The sequence below is a fragment of the Quercus suber genome, unplaced genomic scaffold, assembly GCF_002906115.3.
Source record: "Quercus suber isolate HL8 unplaced genomic scaffold, Cork oak 2.0 scaffold_142, whole genome shotgun sequence".
NCBI lineage: Eukaryota > Viridiplantae > Streptophyta > Magnoliopsida > Fagales > Fagaceae > Quercus > Quercus suber.
Window position 1 is genome coordinate 967,433 of NW_027069603.1, and position 17,436 is coordinate 984,868.

General features: G+C 34.5%; 2 protein-coding genes across 4 annotated transcripts; one reads left to right on the forward strand and one right to left on the reverse strand.

Annotated features, from left to right (window-relative positions):
* Positions 1-3,247: 3,247 nt before the first annotated feature.
* On the forward strand, positions 3,248-9,834 carry LOC111998759 (uncharacterized). 3 transcript variants are annotated; one of them, XM_024030851.2, is made up of 10 exons: positions 3,248-3,570; positions 3,875-3,939; positions 4,565-4,736; positions 4,992-5,569; positions 5,684-5,854; positions 7,016-7,189; positions 7,305-7,421; positions 7,992-8,171; positions 8,261-8,307; positions 9,130-9,834. In XM_024030851.2, the coding sequence occupies exons 1-10, from the start codon at positions 3,537-3,539 to the stop codon at positions 9,572-9,574; spliced, it is 1,983 nt and encodes a 660-aa protein (XP_023886619.2). In that variant the 5' UTR covers positions 3,248-3,536; the 3' UTR covers positions 9,575-9,834. The 3 variants fall into 3 exon arrangements, with proteins under 3 accessions (XP_023886619.2, XP_023886617.2, XP_023886618.2); XM_024030849.2 differs by having other exon boundaries at positions 4,992-5,854; XM_024030850.2 differs by having other exon boundaries at positions 3,248-3,485; positions 4,992-5,854.
* Positions 9,835-11,027: 1,193 nt separating this feature from the next.
* Positions 11,028-11,928, reverse strand: LOC111998742 (small polypeptide DEVIL 14). Its single transcript, XM_024030830.2, has one exon. The coding sequence runs from the start codon at positions 11,459-11,461 to the stop codon at positions 11,321-11,323; it is 141 nt and encodes a 46-aa protein (XP_023886598.1). The 5' UTR covers positions 11,462-11,928; the 3' UTR covers positions 11,028-11,320.
* Between the last annotated feature and the right edge of the window lie 5,508 nt (positions 11,929-17,436).

Below are 17,436 nucleotides of genomic sequence, written 5' to 3' on the forward strand. Positions count from 1 at the left end.
TAAATGTTAATGACGAATAACGATGAAGAAAATTTTAATGAAGAAATAAATTTGCAAAATTATAAATATGATGATAGCGTTAACTTAGATGGGGTTGATTAGGCAATTTGATGAATATGATGAAAATAAATTTTTATTTTTGAGTCATTTGTAATATATTATCACTTTTGAATTTAAGTAATTTTAATGTGTATGTTATGAACACATGCTAGTTTGATTTATTTAATTAGTTTGTTAAATATTATTACATAAGTGATGAATAAATTAGTCATTAGTTAAACATATTTAAAATTTATAATAAATATATCATTTATATATGTATATTTATAATTTTTTATAAATTTTATTAAGTGTTTATGTATCTTACGATACACGATACGATACGATACACGATACAAAAAAATTAAAAATCGATTCACGATACGATTCACGATTTGACAACTATGGTGAATATAACATTTCTTTATAAAAAAAGGTCCATGCTTGAAAGGGGGAGATAGGAGGATTTTATTTGGGAAGGTGAGAGAGATAGGAGGTTAACAAAAAAGAGAAGGGAAGATGGAAAGGGTTGTGGAAAATTATACTAAATCTTCTTTAAAATTTGTTTAGAGAATATCAAATTTTATATAGTATTGAATCGCTTTATCTGGAATTGTAAAACTTAAATTCAGTTTTTAAGGTGTATTATTTAAAATGTGGTACATAAATAGAGATGAATGCTATTGTTTCCCCTACCCCCTAAAAGATACTTTTTTTTTTTTTTTTTGAGAAAGCTAAAAGATACTTTATATTACTAATTGGTAATATTTGAGTTGTTGCAATTCAATTGATAACTAATGTTATTAAGAGTCTTGTAACATAATTAGTTGATAATTTGGCACCTCATAGTATTTCAATGACATTTAGAGTTTAAATCTCTCATTCCTGATGTAAATATCAAATAAAAAAAAAAAAAAAAAAAAAAAAAAAAGAAAAAAAAGAAAAGATAACTGATGTTAACTTTCTTCGTTAGATTAGTGTAAATTTGAATGCATATCCACTTGATTAAAAAGGATTTACTCTTTCTAAAAAGAAAAAACAAAAGGGGAAGAATTTTTTTATTTTTATTTTTATAAATGTAGAGCATGTGTGCACCTGTCCTCAGCCCATGGATGTCCAATTCTTTCCATGCCAAAATATCTTCTTCCCTTTCTTTTTTTTTTTTTTTTTTTTTTTTTTTTTTGTGGTAATAAAAAAATGTTTAAGGGGATAGTGTCATTCCCTAACCGCCCTCAACAAAACCTCATTTTCATAAAGTATATGGGACACATCACTTCCGAAGTCTCAGCCATAAGTATACTCTCAGTCATGGTGCCTAAATACCCATAAAGAGAATCCTAAGAAATTTGAGTACTGTTAGGACCCGATTCTCACAAATCATTGAAGTGATAAGTTAGAACTTATCACTAACACATACCAACTAAAATAGTCTATATCAACGATCACGAAAAAATTGTTTAAAATTTTGTGAAACTGAAATCTCCTTTTTTTTTTTTTTTTTTTACCCAAGTAAATTTTTTTTTTTTTTTGGTTGATATTATTACCCCAGTAAATGTTGACTTACATTTTTATATCTTTTAAGATAGAACACTTAGAGAATTTGCATTCCATATCTTCAAAATATTCTATTTTACAATCCCAAAAAGTCACTTTATTAATTATACAATATCATTTTATAATACACTTAGCATTCCAACTTTTATTTTACCATACTACACATTAAAATAATATAAAAATATTTCTCACTTCTCTCTCTGACCTTTATTTCTCTTACTCTCTCTGACCTTTATTTCTCTTACTCTCTCAACCACCTACCATAGCTTCTCAGTCACAACACCCACCTCCACTAAACAAAATCCATAGTAAAATCAAAATCTAAATCCAAAATCCAAAATCAAAACTAGAAACCCACCACCACTAGAAACCCACGCCTTCACTACCGCTGCTGCACCACCTGACCCACGCCCACATTAGTCGCAAACCCACTCGCCGGTCTCCATTGCTAGAAACGAAAAAAAATACCCAGAAAAATATGTTAAAGATTGTCATGCTGATCTCGCACCAAAATCCACCTAAATCATGTCGATCTCGCCACCAAAAAAAAAAAAAGCGAGTTGAGAATGATGATCACACCGATCCACCTAAAGATTATCACACCAATCTCAGACCATGTTTTGACCAACAGAGAGTTAGAGAGTGAGAGGGAGAGTTGATGAGAAAATGATGAAGAAAGAGAGAGTTGAGAAAGATAGGGAGCACCTCAACCCAGAGAAAGAGAAGACAAAGGAGAGAGAATAAAAGTGATTAAAAAAGCAATACATTAGTGCTACAGTGTCATCCTATATTTAGGATGGTGCTATAGCAATATTGTGAATTTTTTTACGAAGTGGTATCATTTAGCAATCAAGATGGAACATCATTTTAAAGGGTGTATGATAAATCAAACCTACATTTTCCATTTGGCAGCCCCAATAGGAATGCTATTATACATTTACTAATCACATCCTGCAAGTTGTGACAACGACAAAAAGCGCAGAAGAAAAAGCCTCGAAATAAAGTAAGAAAAAGAAACCACTCTGAAGCTTCGAAGTCATCTCTCTCTGACCCCACCCATAAAGTACTATGATGTATGAACCTCCACCATGCAATTGCAATGCCCTTTCTTTTTTGTAAGGGTATGGAAACATCAAGTTTCTCACCCAGTTTACCAAAAAAACTTTCACACCCAAATTTTTATCATGCTTTTGGATTAAATCTATTTACACAATTTTAATCATAATTTGCTTATGTGGCTAGTTGTCAGCGGTGAAAAAAATAATAGGTTTATAATTTCACCACTTACAAGTTGCCACATGAACAATTTATGACAAAATTATAGAAATAGTTATGAAGCTTGTGGTAATTAGCTTACTCACATGCTTATGTGTCAACTCATGATTAAATTTTAACATTTTTTTATAGATCTACCACATATATTTGAAAAAACAATATTGATATCCAATTGGATGAGGCTTAGGTCCGGTCCATCCTTCGTACTGAACCATTACTCATCCTATCTAATTAAGAGTTGACACATAAGCTGGATACAAGAATTGGGGTGTGAGAATAGTGTAAATCTCCTATCACAATAATTTCCACAGCTTATCTAAGTGTTTATCTAGGTGGCAAAGTTATAAATGGTGAAATTAAAATAATAGATTCATGTAATTTCATGATTCCCCCACCCGCAACTTGGCCAATTTTGCGAGAAATAAGTGCATGACTAACATTGCTCTAGAAAACCCCAATATATAGAGATTGCTTAGCTCCATAGGTCTCCTCGTTTACCTTTCCCCAAATCCCAATTCCCTCACGCTAAATAAATAGTAATCCCAACACTTCAAAATTCCAAATACCCTTTTCCTTTCAATTTCTGTGTGTGTGATATACGCCGTGGGAATAACAAGGTCAGTGCTTCTCTTTCTCTATCTCTGATTTACTACAGCAGAGAAGCATAGATGAATAAAGAAGAGAATTTGAGGAAACAAAAAGGTTTCAACTTATCAATCTTTTTTTTCCTTTTCCTTCACTTCTAAAACCCTAAAATTCTTTGCTTTTCCTTTTTTTCTAGGCATCCAAACAGACCATTGTGTGTTTTTATTAAAAAAGTTTTCTTTTTTATTGTTTCTGATAACGTTTTCGCACCAAAATTAGTTATAAAAAGAACTGAATTTTAAAATTATTATTTTTTCTTAAGTATGAAATTTAGTCGATTATCTCTATAATCAGTAATTAAAGTGCAGAAAAAATTTAAAAGATTGTAACTTTTTTGTTTTTGGTTTCAATTTATGTGCAGATAACAAGTTATTGGAGATGGGTTTCAAGTCAGTTTACAAATGCTTACAGGAGATATTTCCAAAGGTATTAAATTTCACTTTATTGAAGCATTGGGTATCTTAATTTAAGGTTCAACTGAGTTTGGTACTTGTTATTTATGTTTGTTGTTTGATAGTTTTATGCACTCTTTTTTTGTGTTTTTATTTAAGTGTTAATGTTTTTTTAATGAGAATTTATATGTTGGATTCATTTTGTAGTTTATTCGAGAACCATTGTCTATATATATTGTTGAGAATTGTGAATTTTATGTGAATCAGAATTTTTTTTTCCAAAGTTTTATTGTGAATCTTGGATCCATGATCTTGTCCTCTACTTTGGTAAATTTATGGGAATAATATTGTGTTTTATTAGCTACTTTGTTTTTGTAATTAGTGAAAATTAGTTTTGTAAAATGCTTGCCTCTAGAATTGTTGTTGAATTTTGTTATTTTTCTTTTAATTGACTTGAAGCTTAAAGTTTTAAGAATTAATATTTGAGTATGAAAACCTTTGCAATTGTTGTTCACGTAGTGTTTCTTATGATCAACACTTTACTCCCTACGGTTATTCTGAATATTTTCCTGTCTAATCCAATTCAACAACTTTTTTATTTATTTTTAAAAAAATTTAAAGTCTGACTGAAGACATTTTATGGATCTCATTCTGCCTAGGTTGATTCTCGCTTGCTGAGGGCTGTAGCTATTGAAAATTCCAAGGATGCTGATCAAGCTGTGGATGTTGTTCTTAAGGAGATAATCCCTTATTTGTCCAGTCAGTTTGGTGGTCCTGTTAATCCTCATGAAGATTTTTTGACTAGGGTTAGTCCTCCTGAGGATAATGAAGGTATTCTCAATTTTTTATTGAAAACCTTCTGCCACTGTAATTTATTGAATTCTGATCCAGTTAGTTGCTGCAATTGCTCTATTGTCCACAATTTTTAGTTCATCTTGTTTTACATCTGCCATAGCTTGTAGCTACTTGTTTGTTAAAAAATTTTCTTTCCTTTTTTGTTTTTGCATGTATTAAAAGGGCTGCCATTACATTGGGTGAATTGATTTGAGTCACTTATTTATAATACATTATATGCTGAATGTGCAGTTGAATCTGAGGACCAGGTTGTCTTGTTGAGACAGCAGCAGCGGATAGTTGACAAAGCAGATGTGGGGCCGTCTTCAGTACTACGTTCAATTGCCAGTGATGTTGCCAAGGTAACTGAGGATATAGGTGGAGCACCTCGTGTGGACTCAACACCTTTGGTTGAAGTGCAGAATGATTCTGTGGATTTAGATTTCTATGATGCAAATGATGGTAATGATCAATCATGTGGCAATATTGAGAATGAGGAAGTGATTTTAATTGGGATGACTCACGAAGACAGTGCCAAAGTGGGGTTGAATGAGATGGTCCATGTCACATCAAGTGCTTTGTTGGATGAAGGAAACAATGACCAGAAACAATGTTGTGAAAATACTGAAAGTGATGAACTGATTACTTGGGGAGCCTGCAAAGAAAATAATATCAAAGTTGGGTCAGAGCAGACCCACCCTGGCATGACAACTGCTTTGATAAATGAAAAAGATGGTGTCAGAGGTCTTGACATTCCTGTGGCTGATGACTTGGATATGGTTATTTGTCTAAAAAGTGACGAAGAAGAATCATGTTTAGATAGCACTAAGGTGAGGATGCCTATGGCTCAGCTCTTTACTTCATCTGTTGAAGAACATGCATCAGTTTCTTCAGAATGTGTTCAGTCAGAATTTGGTTCTGAACCTTCTGTTACTGAGTGCCAGGCACAAGTGTCCAGCGATTCTGCTGATGTTACTTCCAAGCAAGACTATTTTGTTGGTGACATAAGTGATATTGAGGATGAGCCTACAACTGGTACTGTTGTTACCCGATCTGGCCAAGTATGTAATCTTGATCTTCTTGAAGAGATCATTGAAGATGCCAAAAATAACAAGGTACTACCATTAGATTTACTACTTCTTGAAGTTTAAACAAGGATCCACGCCTTTGAATTAACTGGAATTTCAGCTGTATTGTTTGTCAATAGCATCTTCCTGTATCTAATTCTTGTTAAAATTGATTCACTAAATGGTAGCTTGTTAATGATGCTTCCTAATACTTTTTTCATAGCCTCATTGCCTTTGTCCATAAGTAGTTGGAAAGTCCTGTGAATTTTCTTTCTCCCAATTGGGCAGATGATCATTGTGCCCTGCATATGTTTATGTTCCAATCAGTCTTTTTGTCTAGTTGAATTCAAATTCTTTGAGATGATGAAGATACTTAATGTTGCAGTGCCTTGCCTTTTGGTATATGTATGCAAACCTTAACTGGTGCAAATTGTAAACTGGATTATGGCTCATTTATCCTTTGATACTTCGAGAATTGAGGAAGGTCTTTAGTTAGAGATACAGACACAGTTTAGATGATAAAGCAAATAAAAGATTGAAAGGAAGACGACATGAATATATATATTTAGGTAGAGTTTCTCCTGTATGTCTTCAACTTCAGGGGGTATTTTTTAGTTGTTGGATAAAATTTTGTGTACAATTGTTTTATTCACTTTGATGATTTCTCCACAACAAAATGAGAGAACACTATTTTTTCTCCATTTGATACGTCTGGGTTTTTTTTTTTTTTTTTTTTTTTTAGGGGGGGGGGGTGGGGGGTAAATTTAGGAGAAATGGTATGGCAATATGAAATTAGAATGATGAATATGGAATTATGCATAATGATTGATGACTTGTGTCTGCTTTTGACAAAGTTAATGCTTCTTGTTTGTGATCATTCATAATGTTTAAAACAGTCACGGTTTTGGGTTTAATTTAGGAGAAATGGTATTGCAATAGGAAATCAGAATGATGAATATGGAATTATGCATGCATAATGTGACTGATGACTTGCATCTGCTTTTGACAAAGTTAATGCTTCTTGTTTGTGATCTTTCATCTTGTTTAAAAAAGTCACGGTTTTGGGTGGTTTTATGCTTGACATAGGCTCATTGCATTCCATAATTAGCTCTATTAACCGCGTGCATATTTTTTTATTAAGATTTAAATTTTCTTGCCTTTTGCCCCCTTGTATGTTTGAAGGTTACTAATGACTTATCAATGGTGCAGAAAACCTTGTTTTCAGCTATGGAGAGAGTTATCAACATGATGAGAGAAGTGGAACTTCAGGAGAAAGCTGCCGAAGAAGCCAAGCAGGAAGCTTCTAGAGGTGGACTGAATATTCTGGTCGAGGTGGAGGATCTGAAACAGACATTGGTGCATGCAAAGGAAGCAAATAACATGGTTGTAAAATACCCAATGAATATTCTATTTAGATCCACTAAATCTTATTTTATTTACAAATCAGTTTTTTAGTTAATAAGGATAAGAGCTGAGCCCTATGTCTTAACCTCTGTAGCATGCGGGAGAAGTGTATGGAGAGAAGTCGATTTTAGCAACTGAAGTGAGGGAACTTCAATCTCGCGTACTCAGCTTGGCTGATGAAAGGGACAAATCCCTTGCAATTCTCAATGAGGTATTTTTGTTACATCTAAGCTGGAGGCTTTTGCAATGCGTGCCTTAAGTTTAAACTACAAATATGCTGCAATCAACAACTTATTTTGCAATTAATTTTCCTACTAATTTGTTAGGCTTTCATTTGGATGGTGGGGAACATTGTAAGTTTATCTCAAATAAGGGCATCAATTGTAGGATTTCAAAGTTTATGGTGTACATTGTAAATGGTACCATAGTGCCGTTTACACTTTACAGTAGTTTGTTGTAACTTGTAATAAACCTATAACTAAATACAGTGACTTTCATATTAATCCACTTTGCTAGAGGTTTCTTCTTAAAATCAGCAATGGCCAAGAAATACAAGAAAATGTTATTTTGGTTTGCATTCTTAACTTAAACTCTGCATAATTGGATTTTGGTTTGAGCTCTTTAGACAAAGGTTCCTAATAAAAAAAAAATGTATAGTTGCTGTCAACAAACATTATTCTTTGATGATGATAGTTATATGTCAAATCTTTATGAAGTTGCAAAAAGGGTGTAATCAATATTTGAATATTTTTTAATTTGGATTCATTATTACCCCCTTCAGATGCACCAAAGCCTAGAAGCACGATTATCTATCGCAGAAGAGATGAGGAAAGCAGCTGAGCAGGAAAGGCTAGATAAAGAAAAATCTGCACGAAAAGCTCTTGCCGAACAAAATGCTATAATGGAGAAGGTTCTTCAGGAGTCAAAGATACTAAAAGAGGAGGCAGAGGAGAATTCCAAGGTAGCAATCGATTTGACTCACCATGGACCTCTTCAATGAAAAAGAAATGACTACAATTTTTGACCTAATCAAATTTGTGCTTATTGCAGTTGCGGGAGTTTCTAATAGACCGTGGTCACATTGTTGATATGTTGCAGTAAGTTTCTTTGTTTCTTCTAAATGAATTTTTGATTGGTACTTCACTGTTAAGACAAACAATAGAGGTCCTCCACTGTCTTTTAAAGTGATTGATGCGCTAACCTTTTGAAACATTAATACCCTCTCCCTCCTCCAAACTCCCAATGCTGCATGTGCGTGCACACAAACACACAACACAACTGTTATAGTTAAGCATTCATGGTTTTGCTTGTGAATTTTTTTAAAAAAAGTCAAAACCAATAGAAACTTTCAGTTGTCCAAATTTACTACTGTATAACATGACTGATGCCACCGCTACAACTTTTTGCACATTCTATATGCCACTTAGTTCTTGGCAAAGGTTGGTCAAAGAAATTAAATCAACATTCTTTAAAAATAAATTTAGCGATTTCTTTGCTTCTCTGTTTTTACTTATCAAAAAAAAAAAATTAGTGTTTTCTTTTATCATTTTGCATCTCACTCAACAGCCACCACCAAGCCTTAGACACAAATATTTGGGGATCCTGAACTGACTAGTTAGGATGGTCACATGCCTTCTTTTCCACTATTCAATTCTATTTGAATTCATTTTGCATGTTATAATGTATATATATTCTGGCCATAAACCTTTTTTCCCCAAATTTTGTTGAACTTTATTTTAAATTTGGTATCTGCTTAGGTGAACCCTACATAAAAAATAAAAAAGGTAGAAGTTATTTTGTAGTTTATTTTTCCAGGTTCTGTTCCATTGCTACATGTATACATATGTTTGTATGTCATTGTTTTTGTTGACCTTGGAAGGATTCTGGTAATGAAGTGTTGTCATTTTATCATTGTGCAGAGGAGAAATTTCTGTTATTTGTCAGGATGTGAGTCTACTGAAAGAGAAGTTTGACGACTGTGTTCCATTAAGCAAATCTGTTTCCTCAAGCCAGACTAGTTGCATCTTAGCTGCTTCTGGCACATCCGTGAAAAGCTTGGTATCTGGTCTGGTTCCTGAGGGCACTTTAGCTTCTTCAGGCTCATCCGTGAAAAGCATGGAATCTGATATGGTTTCTGAGCACAGTTTAGCTTCTTCAGGTTCATCCCTTAAAAGCGAGGCACCTGTTTTGGTTACTGAGCAAGGGAAGTCATCTGAGACGCCAAAGAGGACAAGCCCAACACCCTCTGTTGACAGCCTATCACCAAAAAGTAGACCTGAAGAGGAAGGAACCAAAGCTGATCACCAAGCGCTTCTGGATGATGGGTGGGATTTTTTTGACAAAGATGCAGAATTCGACATCTGAGGTGCATAGATTGTGAACATGGCAGAATAAAATTCATTGGAGTCCTTTTTATGAGTCTTGTAGTGGTCAGCTGTGTACCTTTTTTTCATTTCATTTGCTAGTTAGGATTTTAATATTGGCACCGCGGGTTCTATACATTATGATATATGGTAAATTGGATGCTGATTACCATCTCCAGATTCTATTTTGTACAGTGCATATCTTGAACAATAATTGGAGAATTCTATGCAGAATCTGTATGCAAGGTGTTTTTTTAATAATATGAGCCATACATAGAATTTTATTGACACTATAAATTGATTGGAAACTATGCATACACAGTAAAGTTGTTTTGGTAGTAAGGGGGGAATGATAGCTAATGGTCCAGCAAAAAATCTGAGCATGTTATGATATTTAGATTTTTCATGACCCATGGTCCCGCGTCTTGGTTTTTAAGCTTTCCCAAATTTCTGTACGTGATATTTGGCTTTTTAACATATAGTGTTGGAACATCCTACAAAAGTCCCAGCTGTCGAAACCATTGTTCATATTCCTCCAGCACTAGATATTATCTTCGCCTTCACTTTTTTGATTGTACAGTAACTCTTAGCATGTTTTGTCTCATTTTGACTAGCATTTTCTAATGGATAAACTTACCTTGGTCCTGCTTCCATAGATTCCTGATCACTGCGAAGTAAAAATTACGTTTGATTGTATATTTTTAGGATAATGGGTTTCTCAGGCCTGTTTAATCCAGATGGGATTTATAAGACAAAGAAATTCATTTGCAGGACCCAGTTTGATGCCAATCCCCTCTCTACCTAATCATTTATTAATCTTTGAGTGAGGCATAGGGTGGGAGTTGCTTAGTCCCTGCTTAAAACCTGGTTTGGCCAAGTTGAGAAAATGATTCATCCCAACTTAAACTAATTGCTGAGTCCCAAACGAGAGAGGAGCTATCTCATATATCCGGTGTGAACCTCTTATGTATGTGGGAGTTACGTTACATACACCTGTTATCTAAGGTAAATATCTATATAAAAAAGAGGATAAAAAAAAAACAGTTTCTTGCATGAGTCAAAGGCTTTACTTGTGACATTAAAAATTAGTCAAACTTGTATAATAATTATCTCATATATCAAATATATGCATCATCTGTTACATGGTATGTGGGTGTAATTGTCGTGTGAGACTTATACACTGTAAAACTGAGGATGCACATATACTATGCATAAACATTCTTTGAACCATGACGTTTATCGTGGTGATTGGTGCTACGGCTTCTTAGAAGTAAAACTTTGATTTGACCTGTTTAAGGCAACAACAGAGTTGAATGCATATTTGGTTGTTTTGTCATACATCTATTGATGGTTAAGAGATAGCTGGAGTCTGCAGAGGTAACTGCTCCAAGGATGAGATGTGTTACCCCTCACCAGATTAAGTTTTATCTTTAGAGAGTGAAGGGCCCAGCAAGTTGAAAAACACTAGCTATGAGAGATATATACACACTAGCAAAACATAACTTAAACATGTAGCTAATTCAGCTTTCTTCTTATGATACTTGTCTTTTATACATCCACTGGACATTCCCAGTTTGATCTGATTTTTGTCTCTTATAACCAAAACTACATCAAATCCTGCTTTACTCAATGCTAATTAAACTCCCACAAGGCCACAGCTCCCAGGTATATTGAGCTTCCACCTAGTCAGTTAGGCAAAGACTAATTCAAGGCGCTTCAAATGGAGCTCTAACTGCTCTCCAAGAGCTTAGTCATGCCAACATAGGAGAATCACTGTACATCTCCATATGAGATAGAGCCGTGCCCGCCGCTCTCTAACTTGCTTTGAGCATCGTTGCCATGATCGAACCTTCAAACTCTTTGTTGATGATAATGTGTTAGCTGCCATGTCTGCCTATGCTGAAATGGAAGAAGTAAACAAATTTGGTGAGTAACTAGGAACTTTGGTTAGTATTGAAGTTGTTTTGTGGTCCTGATGAGGTCTTGGGCATTTAGGCCTTATATAGAGGGAGAGGGAGTGGGAGATATGAAATAATCAATATGTGGTGGGTGACAAATGTTGGCCTCTGGTTGGGCTAGTAGGAAAGGCCCCATTGTCCAGATAAGATGACAAGCAGACCTATTATCTTGTCTCCTTGCCAAACCCGCATGATAATGATCTCTCATCAACTTCTGCTCAAAGAGGGTCACCCTTGTCTCGCATGGATGCATGCTTATTAAATACAAATACTAAGTTTGTTTTTGTAATTAAATTGTTTTTTCTTTTTCAAATGAGAATAATACCCCTGATCATCCTTTTCATACAAATTCTTATAAATTTTATATTTGTGAAGACACAAAAATTATATGATTTGTTTAATGCATGCACTTACTTGTTCCTTCACTTGATTTGATTGTAATCTCTACATAAACCCAGCTTAATTAATTAAACTGGAAACTGAAAACTGAAAACTGCAAACTAGACAAATTGTAACTATTTGTTTCAACAATATTCCTTTAGTGTTTTTTTATTATTTTATTTATTTATTTATTTTTATCTTCTATATTTTGTTTTAAAATGACCATGAACTTATTTACAGACTTGAAATCGTGATGTAATGCCAGGACCAAATGATAGATGGATGATTAATTTACATCGATTGCCAAAAAGGATGCTTTCATATTCTAATTATTAATTTTTTGTTTTTGTTAGAAATTAATAATAGTTAACATGAGGTCATAGTAACATTTTTATATGATGAAAATATAGATGTCAAAGTGGATAAACAATAGTAATTAATAAGATTATCACAAAGACACACTCCCTTACGTGTTTCATTGATTAGAGACTATTATCAGCATGATCAACACGATAGGTAAGAAGGGTCAACCAAGCCAAAGAATCATTTCATCATGAAAAGTTGAAAGGCAAACTGAACAATTCACAAATCCGTTTGTCTAATCTAATCTAGTCAATAACCCCAACTTGGATGTTAAATAATAAATTATATTAGCTGGCTCAATAGATGTTAATCATGGTTGTCAAAATCCTGATATGGATCCTACGTTCCTATGATTTTACCATCTTACCTGCTCAAAACTATCCAAATCTTTCAAGGATCTTTGCGACTGTTCAGGATCGGTAGTATCGTATGATTCTGACGATTTCAAACGACCTTAGTTTATTAATCTTCTTTAACTTGATAGAAGGCTTAGTTGGACTCAAATAAAAAATAAAATCATAATAGATCAAGTTTTTCCACTCTAATATAGAGAGAGTGTTAGTTGGACCCAAATAAAATATATCCCAATAGAGTGTCATATTTTGAGGTTTTTGGCCTCTTTTTTTTTTTTTTTTGGAGAGAGTTGCAACTTATGGCGTCTATTTTTGGCCTCTTTAAATGATGCTTACAAAGGGATGTAGTGATGTATGGTAATTATATCAATGAATGTACAATTTATGTGATTATTTAACACATCAATGTGTATTTTTTGTTTTTTTCTCAAATAATTTAGGATCTTACAATCCAAGATCCATGATCCATGATTCGATCTTAGATTCACAATCCCACTTATCTCCCATGATTCTACGTAGGATCCTAATTTTGACAGCCTTAATATTGATTGTTGGGAATGGAAGGTGGGGTTGAAGGAGTAAAGCTTTCTACCAATAATCTGTAGTGTAGTGTGTGTGTTTGGGAGAGAGAGAGAGGAGGGGGGGGGGGGTTGACTTGAACTTGCACATTATATAACTTAGAACTTTTTTTCAATGTTAAATCATTCCATAATTTTCTATTAGATGCTTTTTTTTTTGGGGGACAAATTCACTATTGACTAATATGTCTAACATCATTCATGCTTGCAAAATTTCAATATATTAAAAGATTGATAACTACATAATTTTAAAAAAATGTTTAAACTTTAAGTTATTTTGTATTTTAAAATTACACATCAAAGATTAATTTATACATCAAACTAGTAAATAATATTTAATTAATATGAAATTTAGTATGTGTGTTAAGAATAATGAAAACATGTAATCCAACAATAAGATTTTCAATATATTTATATAATAAAAAATTATTAAGTGATGTAAAATTAACAAAGAATTACAGTAAATGTAACTTGATTCTCTCTCTCAAATTTGAAATTATTAATAAAAAAAGTTCTGAAGTAGTAAAACTTTGGCAAAAGTAAAACCAAACATATAATTATTAATTTATTGAGGAACCATTTATTCCATTTGCAAATTTGTATAAGGATTTTTTTTTTTTTTTTTTGTTTGGGGGGGGGGGGGGTGGTAAAAATGGTGTTTAGCATTACTTGTGTGTCATATATAGCAAGATCTTCATCAAAGAAATGTAGTTCAAAGAATTTGCACGATATGCAACACCATTTCTGGCACTGAACACATCTTACACTAAAGAGCTTCATGCTCTTGTGCCCATTCTCATCCAGTCACCAAATGTCTAAATCCAATGTTCTTACTAGCTAGACATTGATTCTTTCACAGTTATAGATTGATATTGATTTGCACTTCGTCATTATCTCTATGTCTAACCCAGCAGTAATATCATCGTCATCATCATTCATTTTCTATTACGACATGGTCATGGTCAGTCACAGTTGTACCCTTACAAAACTCCATGATCACGTGCACCATGTCGAGCTAAGCTAAAACCAAAATATAGTCCTAGTCAATCCAACATGCCGGCCACTTATCATTGCTGGCAGTGACAAACCAGTTCAAAGTCATTTCCATGCAACACATCTTTTTGAAAACTGAATCCCTACTTTCACAACTTTAGGTCAACACAAATGTTGAGCCCTCACCTTCAACATTTACTTTACTAGGGCTATGTATGTGACACCAAAGGTAGACACATTGGGCCAAGTTAGAGGAACCCTATTCAAATTTAGAGAATTTGGATAGCAACAAGTCTGATCCAAGTCGCTGTCCATGGACCCAATGAATAAGATTCTCTCTATCTGGGCCTAGCCCTCATGCAAAACTATGTCCCATTCATAAGGACTACCTTAAAGAGTGGTTCAAGCTTTATCTAAGTTGAGAAAATTTTGAAGGGATAAGGTTTGTGTGGTGTGCTAAAATGTGATAATATGTAGCTGATATAATAATCTGTATTTGGAATTGGATGGACCAGATGAGTGTTCATCTTATGATATGGTTTGATGATTAGGAAATTAAATGCACACGTGAAATAAACAAGTTAAAGAGAGAAGGGAAGAGAGGTGGTTGACAACATTATGTGTAGGTGTAGCTACAATTGGTGTGAGAAGTGAATGTTGTGGACCTTGTGGTTATGCCACTTTAAATGCACTTTGTTAGTTGAAGCAGTAAAATTTCAAGCTGCATGGGAATTTGAGAGGCAGATATCAGATTGGGATGAAGGATTGATCAAGTTTGTCATGGTTGTTGTTTACTTGTTAGAATGGGTCTTGCTGCAAGCCAAAAGTAAAGAATTCCATACATAACAGGGTTCATTGTAGTTCATGGCTTATCACTTTTTCTATATTTTTGAAGTATCCTAGTCAATAGGAATTTCAATGGTTTGAATTTTAAGTCTGTAGTTTCTACTGTTTCAAGTTTCAACCGCTTATGTATTTGTAACACGAATGAAATAATCTTTTTTTTTAATTATTAAAAAAAAAAAAAAAAAAAGACCTGCCGGGAGAAGATCCTTGTGTAACACACAAGTTTTTAGGCCAAGAAAAAAGGGGGAAAAAATGCAAATGAGAAATTTCAAGAAGATAAGAAAATTATAGAGAAGTACTATCGTCCACAACATTTTCATAACACTTTTATAACAAATCGTAAATGATAAGTTGTTATTGGTGCTAATTTGAATCCACAACTTAAATTACTTTTTTGCCCACCTTAATAACTAAAAACAACTTGTCACTTAAGATTTTCTGTGAAACTTTGTGAACATAACATTTCTTTTATAAATTATAAGATAGAGGCAAATCTATGTTGGTGATCATTTTTAGAAGCCCAGTAGAAGGAAGAAGCCAAACAACATGGGTAGAAATGAGTTAGTAATTGGATAGAAAAGTCATTAAGCCCAAACGGTAGGAATAATGGATCATAAGGCCATAAAATAAACAAATGAGTATTGAGAAAGCAAATAGGCCTAGAAGAGCCTAGAAATAGAGAAGTAGCAAACCCATAGTAGTATATGATGAAGAAAAGTGAGAATGGATCACAGTAGGCCAAAAGTAATGCAAGTAAAGAAAGTAAGGAATTGATGGAAAGTCCATGAGCCTCAAGGATGAAGGATAAAGTAATTGGCCAGGGAAGCCCAAAGGAGTTAGTAAAAGCCCATGTGAACACAGAATTAGAAAGGGCTGAGGATGCCTAAGGAAAGTAAATGGGACAAGAGCCGCAAGCTATGTAATAAAAAAGCCTAATGACCATACTGAGTCATCGAGAGAAGAATAATTAGCAAGCCCATAGAGGCCCAGCAGGCTTGGAACAAATAACACCGCAGCAGGAATAGCAAAGTGGTACTGCAGGAAATGCAAGGATTGCAAAAAAGAGCAAAAGAATGGGGTAAAAGAGGAAATGCCCACAGTCAAGCAAAGCCCAGCCCTCAGAAGGAGCAAGCCCTAAAGAATGAGAAGTCAGAAAATGGCTCACGCCATAAGAAGCTAAGGATGGGCGGAGAATGTGCAGACGAGCCTCCAGACCATGAGAACACATGAGTAAGACATATTTTGAACATACACAGAAGTGAAGCACGCGCAAGGCCCTAACATCACCAGCCTGTACCCAGCCAATATAGGAAGTAGTGAGGTCATGGGTAGAGGTAAGAGGGTATGGTCTGGGGTGAGGAGAGGGAGAAAACCTATTCTGGGTTTTTGCTAGCTCTTTGGGGAAAATGTCTTACTGGGATGACATATCGCCCACAAGAAGCAAAGATGAGTTGGAACCACTAGGTGCATCCATGAAGGATAGGAAGAGAGAGAGCACCCACAATTAGTAGGTAAGAGTGCCACGGCAAACAAACAAAAAAAATAGTTTTCTTTTTGGTGCATAGCCAGCATAGGTAATGGTGGTGGGCTAGGCAACTGACAAACCAGTGGTGGTCACAAGGACACCATACCAGACAAAGGTAATTAAAGGCTAATAGTAAAATCCGGTCAGGAGCATTATATAAAGGGCCCATGCTGTGCACAGATGGAGGATCAAAACACAGTAATAGTAACCTTAGGAAATAATCCAACAAAGAAGCAAATACTGAGAAAAGAGAAGAAAAAGAAAAAGAATTGAAATAACGAAAGAAAATAGAAAGCATAGAATGCAGGCATCACCAATAGTTGATCCCCTTTCTCCCTCTAAAGCCCATGCTCTCTGTCAAAGGCAAAAGATTCTTCTGGGACAAGTCATTTAGGCCCGCTCCTCAAAGCAATTAATTTCTTCCTGGGGAGATTATTCACATTAAGGAAATGGTACCCTTCTTGACTCCGGCCTTAACATAACTTGGCATGCAAATGAGTTTCTTTCTTTGATTAATAAACTTGTTGCTATCTCTTCCTCATTATTTCTAATACTTCATGAAAAGGCACTTTCTTGACGCTGCCTTTATTTATTTTGTCTAGTAGCAAACTATCTCTTTTGTTATCTTTATTATATTGTCTGTATAACTTTCCCATAGTAGCCTGCCTGTCATGGGCATTAACCAAATTTGGCAAAGGAGGCATAGTTTGTGACAAACCGGACAAGGTGGGTTACAATGGACTGTCCCAACTCCCTTATCAGAACACTTGGGCAGCACGGCAAGAGGAGCCCAGCCCAACATTACAAAAGGCTCACCATATTTAAATTGGCGACTCATTGGGAAGTTGGGAAGTAGATAGGGCAAC

What these genes read in the sequence shown, in the direction of transcription:
- LOC111998742 (XM_024030830.2), bottom strand. Translation starts at nt 11,461, where the DNA reads ATGGCAGCTAACACATTATCATCAACAAAGAGTTTGAAGGTTCGATCA.
- LOC111998759 (XM_024030849.2), top strand. Translation starts at nt 3,537, where the DNA reads ATGAATAAAGAAGAGAATTTGAGGAAACAAAAAG. An exon ending in CAAAGGAAGCAAATAACATG is followed by an intron (nt 7,190 to 7,304) that starts GTTGTAAAATAC and finishes TAACCTCTGTAG; the next exon opens with CATGCGGGAGAAGTGTATGG. An exon ending in CACATTGTTGATATGTTGCA is followed by an intron (nt 8,308 to 9,129) that starts GTAAGTTTCTTT and finishes ATCATTGTGCAG; the next exon opens with AGGAGAAATTTCTGTTATTT.